Source organism: Pithys albifrons, chromosome 18 (genome assembly GCF_047495875.1).
Source record: "Pithys albifrons albifrons isolate INPA30051 chromosome 18, PitAlb_v1, whole genome shotgun sequence".
NCBI lineage: Eukaryota > Metazoa > Chordata > Aves > Passeriformes > Thamnophilidae > Pithys > Pithys albifrons.
This window is the reverse complement of record NC_092475.1, coordinates 9,837,402-9,845,700: the sequence shown is the minus strand read 5'-3', so window position 1 is coordinate 9,845,700 and position 8,299 is coordinate 9,837,402. Positions and strand designations below refer to the sequence as shown.

Below are 8,299 nucleotides of genomic sequence, written 5' to 3'. Positions count from 1 at the left end.
ATGCTTCATGCTAGGAGAGAACTTTCCCTGTGCCTGTAGAGCTCTCCAGCACGTTATCCAAAGACAGCACATATGCAAAAGGAAACCACAGAGTGCCTCTGTGATCTGTCTTCTCTAAGCTGTGCGTATTCCTTTTGATTTTCTAATTCCTTGGGTGTGCAGTAGGAAAGATAGTTTTTAATATTTTGGCCTTTTATTTTGCAGATATTTTCAGCTTTGCTTTATTTGGGTTTATATTTAATCTCCCAGAGTCTGAGCATTTGTTTCCTCATTTTGATGCAAACTGAACTTTCAAAACAGTCTTTCATTTGAAATAGCTGCACTCCCCCAGCTGTTTAATCACACAAACTTAGTCATGCAAATACTTTCTGAAATGTTTTTGACAGGTCTTTTCATTTTATTGGGAGTATCCAAACCAGTGTTTGCAAATGCCTTTTATGCCACTTAACGGAATTAAAATTTTTTTGCTGCCATGTCTACTTACTACTTTAGGAAGCTGCTTCATTTTTTAGAATTCCTTTTCTTGGAGGAAATAAGTCCTAATGGCTTCAAGTGCATTAGTAGTTACAGAACAGCTTTACAGACACATTTTGAGCCAGGCTACTCAGATGATTTTTCTTTTTGTGTGTCTCTCTACTGTGAAGCAGAGGATGGCTCACATCTCTGAGATCTGCCTGCCCATGGAAAGGTAACAGTCACCCATTAGTGCACTTGCTGCTGTCACAGCTTCATTGATCTCCCTCAATATTCCCTCAGTGCTTCCCATCCTGCTGGGCAAGCTTGTAATACTTTTGTAGTGCTGGAATTGTAAAACCTGAGCAGGAGGATGTAATGGGTAGGGATTTGGTGCAAGTTATGAACTAATCTTCAAGTATAATAGAGCTTACTCTCCTAAATCATGGTCACCTGAGGGGAAATGAGGTGGTACCTGCTGCAGACTATCAAAAAACTGTTTGTGGAACAAGGAGGAATGATTTCAGAGGCCTTAATACATGTTTGCATGTCACTGTATTTCCAGCCTGGTGGTGTTTCTGGTACTGAAGGTGGTGCCTTCATTAGCCCAGCTCTGAGTCCCCCTCAGTGCACTTGACCACTGTTTTTGAGAAGCATCTTCCATTCTGGGCCTGGAATTAAGAAACTAACTTAACAAAAGAGCCATCTTGACCTGCTGTTGGACAGGTTTATTTAGAACAATTTTATTTCCTCTAATGGAGGGAAAGCAGACCCCATCCTGATGTCATTTACATTTCTGAAGACATAACTATTACACAAACAAATTGAAGTGACAGGGAGGAAGTAGCTGTATGACATCATGGGGTTAATAACTTACTCCTTTGAAAACATTTACAGCTGTAACTTGTCATAGTGGAGTTCAGAGCCATGAGATGGCACTCAAAGGGATGTTGAGTTAAAACATAGTGACAGCCCAATCTGATGCACAGGGATCTCCTTTAACTTGCAGAGCTGTGGATTCAGTTTGAATGCCTCAAGGTTGAGCATTAACCATAGCAGAGGATTTTAGAGCTCAGTTCTGTTGCCAGGGCTCTGTGTCAGGAAGTGAGGCAGCAGCCCCCATGGCAGTGTTTCTAATGGGTGGGAGACGTGTGGATTCATGTCTCATGTCGCTCAGATCCAAGCTATGTGTGTGGTTGTGCCATCAGCATCTATTTAGAGGAGGCTGTAATCAATTTACCGAGTTGCCTAAAGGTGCCTTTTGGTGGCCTCATGTTTATTAATCAGGCCCTCAAACAGAATGATGACTTGGCAGAAATTTTGCTACTCTTAGTGATTTGAAAGCCTTAATTAGAAGACAGAATATCCCCGGGATTACAAGTGCATGGGTTGTTTTAGTCTCTGTGTGTAAAGCAGCCTGAGGTTAAACCACAGAGGTGGGTTTTTCTAATTCAGTACCAAGAAGTATTTAGAAGAGTTTAAGTTGTAAAGACTGAAGTAAATTAAGTAGTGCATCAGCACTGCATTCCTTTGGTCAGATCTGAGGAGTGTATGCATCAGTTTCCAGCTGCTCACATCTGGGAATGTCTTCACTGCTGTGAAGGGCTCACTGTACAGTCAGGTCCATGAGCTCTGAATTATTCTAGACAAAAGGAGGAGGAAAAGAGAATTAGACAAAATTTTGTGAGGACATACAGAAGTTTTTTCATCCTTTGGAGGCTTTTCTTGGCTGACCTTATTTGTGAAAAGGTAACCAAGTCAAGCATGTCAAGAGATGCTGGAATGCCATGCTCTCTCAGCTGAATCCATAGGCATGATTTATGCAGAGTTCTGATCTTCCCATCCCCACCCCCTGTTTGTTTAGTGTGCACACAGGTCTCTCCACACCCCTTTCTATTGTGCTGGCAGCATTGGACAGGCTTACTTTCTGTGGGACAGGAGAGTAAGATGAGGTTGCTTCACACAGGACAACTGATGTTTGTACAAGTGAAGGTATTCCCAAGGATGGACCTGTTTGCTGGCTTTCAGTCCATCAGGGCTGGCAACATTTAGAGTGTAATTCCAGTTCCGGGTGACTGCTTTTAGGAGTGAGAAGTCCAGAAAACAGTAAAACTTCTCTCCTGTTCAGTGCAGAGAAAACCTGAAATGTCCCAAGGATCTAAAGGCAAGTTTTGCTTCTGGGGAAAGACATTTGTCTGTATTTAGCCTGGCTTAGACCCTTGGGCACACCGTCTCAGATGGGTTTACAGGGCTGCTTTGGGTTGCTGCAAGCCTGTTTCCAGGCACCCATGTGCAGCTTCGCAGCATTCATGGCCTGTCTGTTCAGACTAACAGGGTTTTAGGTCCTTAACAAAACTGATTGGAAGATTTTTCCCCTCAAATTGGAGCAAGCACCTTTTTCCATGGACGGCAGTGGGAGCTGGAGTTGCTGAAGGAGAGCCTTCAAACCTTGAGCAGTGCAGCAGCAATGTGTTATGTACAGGACTGAGCAGGGAATGTTACTCACCACAGCATGGGGAGATGGAAAAGGGAGAAGTATTTACATGAGCTTAGCCAGGGTGCTGGGAAAGACTTCTAACTGACTGCTGTCCATGTCCTGAGGCCTGTCAAGGAAGAGGACAGGGATGGTGTGATTTGGATCAGGAGAGAAATTATTTTTCCACTGCTGTTCTACTGCATTATGAGGTTGAGAAGTCAGCTCCACTGTGTGTGGAGTGGGCTGGCTGAGGACAGGCTGTTCCTTACCTGCTCCCTGCTTGGGTTCAAGTAAGAGCTTTATTCTTTCCCTGACTACCTGAATTGATATTTAATCCAGTAGCTTCACAGCTGGAAGCAGACAGCAATAAGGACCTTGTATTCCTTGCACTGAGCAGATAATGAATTGATTCCCACCTACCTTTGGTTCTGCAGGATAGCTCCCAGGAAGTCCCTCAGTACCATCTGTTGGTGGTAGCGGCTGTCCATCAGGATGCTGTCAGTCTGGCGCCTTGTCAGGAACTCCTGCACCCCCTCCCCTGGTCTGCTCCCACTGCTTCTGTTTGGTGAAGATGAGAAACATCTTTGTTTCAGAGATGCTTTTTTGTCCCCTGCTCAAAGTGTGGCTCAGGCTGAGCTGCAGAGCAAGGGAACCTGCTGGGTCTGAGCCTAGGGCCATTCTGCTTAATTTCAGGAAGGAACTGCTGCTCTGTTAAAAGGTAGATTGGACCTGGCTCATATCTGACCAGTTGATCTTATTTAGTGGCAGTCAGTGATCTATCCAGCCAAAGGTAGTGGAGAGGCTGCTTTCTGTGTTCAAACCAGGCCAGGGATAAGTGTTTCCTACCAGTGAATGATCATTGCAACTATTATTTGCAAATATTGTTGCTTGTTGATATTACAGTAGAACTCTAAGCTGATCTGATGCTTACACCCTCGGAGGAAAGGATTAATTAGACTACATAATGATAGCTGTGATCAGGGGGATCGAAGATGTAGGGATGCAGGATGCCCTTCAGGATATGGAACAGCAGGAGGGATTGCTTCTGTTGCAGTGAAGGGCAGCTATTCCTGCTATATGCTGGAAAGAAACTGCCCAGTATAATAAGTAAAACATTAGCCCTAGGACAGCAGGATGCTGGGGCTTACCCGAGCCGCTTGCCAATGATGGTCTGTAGGAATTTTCGGGCGGAAATCTGCCCCAGGAATTTCCGGTAGTTGTCAGTGAATATGGCATCAGCATGGCGCTGCATCCTAGGGGTGAAAGGCAGGCACAGTGTGCTCTCTGAGGCACCAATGATCCCTCCAGGTGAGAAATAACACACCAGGTGTAACAGTCCTGATATCAGTGGCAGGTGACCACAGCAAACACCTTTGGGTATTGGATGGCATTAGTGTTGTGGGATGAAGGGATTTGAAGAGGTTCAGTCCTGATATGGAGGCAGCAGGCAAAAAATGTCTGTTAATCAGGGTCCACATTAAAACAAGTAAGGAGAAGTGCCTGCAAACCAAAGGTGAGGTTAGAGAACCAGTGGAAAGCAGGCGAAGAACCACAAACTGGAAGAGGACAAGCTGGGTGAGACATTTCTGTGCTCTGCAGCAACACCATCACCTCCTGGGATGGCTGTGTCTGGGTCACAGGAGCCTCCTGCAGGTCTCCAGCCTGTGCTTAGACCCAGACTCCAGAAAAGCCACAGGTAAGGGAAGCACAAGCCACTTGGCTGGTCCCACTGTTTTAAGGACTTCAGACAGAAATAACCATGCTCTATTTCAAGGCAAAGATGGAAAAGAGACTCTAGCAACTGTGCAGATGGATTCACAGAGCTCGGTGGGAAATTCTGTTCCCTGCAGCAGCTCTGGCCCTATGACCCTGCCCCTGTCAGTATGTCCCTGCTGGTGGGGGACAGCAGGACATGTCTCTGGACATGGGTAATAGTGAGAGTCAACACAGTCCCAGCCTTCTGCTCTCATTGCAGGGCTCAGGTTCTTCCACCAGAGCCTGGACTTTGTGGTGCTCTGGGACTAACTGATGTGCTGGTCTGCTCCTGGGCTGGGGGAAGATCATAACCAGCACATTCTGCAGCAGCAGGACTGAGAGGTGAGGTACAAACCTTTTCTCAGTAGGGTCTGCTAACAAACCCTCCTCCACCTGTTCCTCTGCAGAGGGGTTCTGCCTCTGCACTGGGCTGCTGTGCTGTAGTTGGAAGTTCATGGCCTTGCCAGCAACTGGCCCTGGACTGTACCTGCAAGACAAACCCCAGGCATACTGTGAGATGTGCTCAGTTGCCAGTTAGGGCTCGGTCTTCTTGACCATTATTCCCTATGCTCCTGTTTTTTGCTTCTCCTTTTGCCATCCCATCTTATCACTAACACGAGTATTGCCCATCATTCTCTCCCACCTAGAAACTGCCCTGAAGCTCCTCCAGCAGTGAAGAGACAATTGATAGAGCTGCCTCTAACACACTTCCCCCTCGCTGAGCTCCCAGCATCCTTGAGGAAAATTCCAGGGATTCTGGTATCATTGAGCCATGGCCTTGACACAAAACCAAAGCATTTTCTATGGGATGTTGCAAATCCACATTAGAGAAGCCAGTGCTTGATTTTGTGCTTCTCTTGATTTGTAGTGGTAGAAAGAAATACAACTGTTAAGAGTTGGCAAGAAAATACTTGAAATATTAATAGGCAGCTGTTGAGCTATGGAATACCTGCAGTTCTGATTTCAATGCAGTTGCCCTGCAGACACAAATTTTAATCAGTAGTGAAGCTGGTGGTGCTACCTGCTCTGGAGATTGCCAGATTTCCCTTTATGGAACCCAGCATTCAATTCTAAAACCAATGTTCAGGCTGAAATGTTCCATCAGGTGCCTATCTCTTTGAAATCCACCCCTAGGCTAGCAGTGTACCCAAAAAATTAAGATTAAGAAATAGGCTTAGCAACACATTTAGAGTTCATCTGCCTTTCAACCCTAATTTGGCACATGCTTATTTGGCACAAGGTCAGAGATGAGGCAGGGAGTGACAGTGTGAATAAAGCACTCAGCACTTACCTGAGAGCTGGGTAGAGAGGAGAGGAGATAGAGCATGTGACTAAATGTAGGAACAGGAGTAGGGTGGCCTTATCCAACATCTTCTATCCTTTGGAGTCACCTAAAACACACAGCATTCTGAGGGCAGTGAGGTGCTCCAGGCCAGGTGGGGATGCCAAGTGCAGCCTTTGTGTTCTCAGTTCCCTCTGCTCACTTTTTGGCATAAAGGGCCTGGAAATTTGCCTCTGTGTGTGGCTGTGATGTTTCCCAATGCAGCAATTTCTTGATTTGCCAAGCTTTTCCCTACTGAGTGCAATTCCTGGAGGAGTGGCTGTGTGCCTCCCTTGGGTCAGGAGGCAGGGCTGATCAGGAGAGTTAAATTCTGTGGGACCCCCTTGTGGACTTGTCCCACTGCTGTGGTTGAAGGAGAGCTCTCTGGAGCTGGGGTGAGCTCCAGGGACCACTGCATGGGCTGTAAAATCACTTGGATGGAGGGCAGCAGTTAGAAGGGACTTGAAAGCAACTTCACTGCCTGCACTGGACCACCCGGAACCAGCCTCTGGGATCTCTCCTGCCCTCCCCTCTCCCAGGGACCTTTGTCTGCTCACATGGCTGGGAAAGGTCCACGCCTAACAGCTGACTGGGCTGCCTCAATGGCAGTCCACAGATTGCGAGAAACAGGAAAATCCACATAAAATTCCTGGGCAGTGGGGTAATACTGGCACAGAGGTAACTCTGTCAAAGCCGTTTATCGAAGACAAGTGCTGAGCTTAGTCTGCCGAACAAAACACAGACTGTTCCTTCAGTCGTGCTTGGGTGGAGAGGGGACTGGACTGGAATATGTCCCTTTGGGGGGGGCTAAACTGCCACCCTGCAGGTGCCTGAGCAGCTCTGAGCATCAGCTTTAGCGGAAGGTGGGAGGGACCGAGCTGTGTGTGCAGCCCGGGCTGCGCTGCTTCGTGCCCTGGGGCTGGCTGAAGAGCTGCGAATGACTCAGGACTGAGTGGCCTGAGGTCACCTACCCTGGGAGCTGAATGCCATACTTTTGTCCTTGGAAGCGAGGGACAGTAGGAAGGTATTTCAGTGAATGCTTCTCTTCCTGCGTTTTGATGGGAAGCGATTGATCTTTTGCTCACAAAAAGATTCTTTAAGAATGTGGATAGAAATCTTTAAAATACCAAGTTCCTCTGCTCCCTGTCTTATTTTACACAAGAAAAGAGCAGAAAGATGTTTGATCTCCATAAGAAGGGGGAAAATAATCCTTCCAAAGATATAACAATACTTTCTTGCAAAAGGAGCGGCTTTCAGATGGAAGGGGTTTGGTTGGGCTTCTGATTGTCCAAGTGAACTTTACCGGCAGTGGGTTTTATTGATGGGGGGAGCCTTTCTCAGGGAAAACATCAGCAGTGAGCTCTGCTTTACTGCTGGAACACAGTAGATCCAACATTGACGGGGGGAGACTAATTAAGGACTTGCACGTGGGCCCAACCTTGACACTGTGGAAGTTAATAACAGAATTAGGGGCAGTGTCAGAAGTCCATGACAGACATGAGAAAAGGTGTTTCTTGTCACCAACTCATTCTCAGCCCAGTCTCTGTTTTCAGCTGCTTGTGCTCCCAGCAAGGGACCAGCAGCTTCCCCATCAGTTACCCTGGGAGCAGCACAGTAGCTCCAGACTCCTGCAGAGCTTCTTGTGCTCATGGATGGCATCTCCTACCTCCTGGTCTATTACAGAATCACTTTGGACCCCCAGAGAGCCAAGGAATGCATAAAAGAATGAAAAAAGGGACTTTGAGAGACTTACAGGGCTTTTGCTTTTAGAGCAAATTTACTGCTTCCTTTTTTTTTTCCTTTTTCATTTGAACTAGAAAAAGCATGCCTTTTCTGTGCCTCTCCCCGAAGTACCTTCAAGGCAAATCCCAAGTCAGATCGTTTTAGATAGAGGAAATGGTCTAAAGCATCTCTCAGAGGGTACCAGGAGACTGTGGCACCAGCATCTATAGAAAGTGCCAACCAGGAAATTTAATCAGTGCCAGGGAAGCTACTGTATAAGCTAAGTGCCAGTGTCAATGCAAACCTAGCCCGACATGGTCTGATTTCCTTTCCTCTTCCTCAGATACAGCCCTGATTATCACTTTCTTCCTCTCTCTCATTTCCCTTCTCTGAATGTTAGAGTTTTCTTCAGAACCACTTTTTGAACCTTTGAGATATTTTTTTCTTTCTTTTCTATAAGTTTCTTTGCTTTTTTCTGATTTGTTTTTTTTTGTTTGCTTGTGGGTTTGTCTTTCTTCACCTGTCTTGCTTTGCCTTCCCTCCCTCAGCTACAGCCTGCTGCTCATCCAGCT

At 46.5% G+C, this 8,299-nt stretch overlaps 1 protein-coding gene across 1 annotated transcript; it reads right to left on the bottom strand.

Annotated features, from left to right (window-relative positions):
• Positions 1-2,090: 2,090 nt before the first annotated feature.
• GHRH (growth hormone releasing hormone) lies at positions 2,091-6,065 on the bottom strand. Its single transcript, XM_071573006.1, has 6 exons — positions 5,976-6,065; positions 5,040-5,171; positions 4,078-4,182; positions 3,350-3,487; positions 2,997-3,056; positions 2,091-2,094 (listed from the first exon to the last, which is right to left on the bottom strand). The coding sequence occupies exons 1-6, from the start codon at positions 6,053-6,055 to the stop codon at positions 2,091-2,093; spliced, it is 519 nt and encodes a 172-aa protein (XP_071429107.1). The 5' UTR covers positions 6,056-6,065.
• Between the last annotated feature and the right edge of the window lie 2,234 nt (positions 6,066-8,299).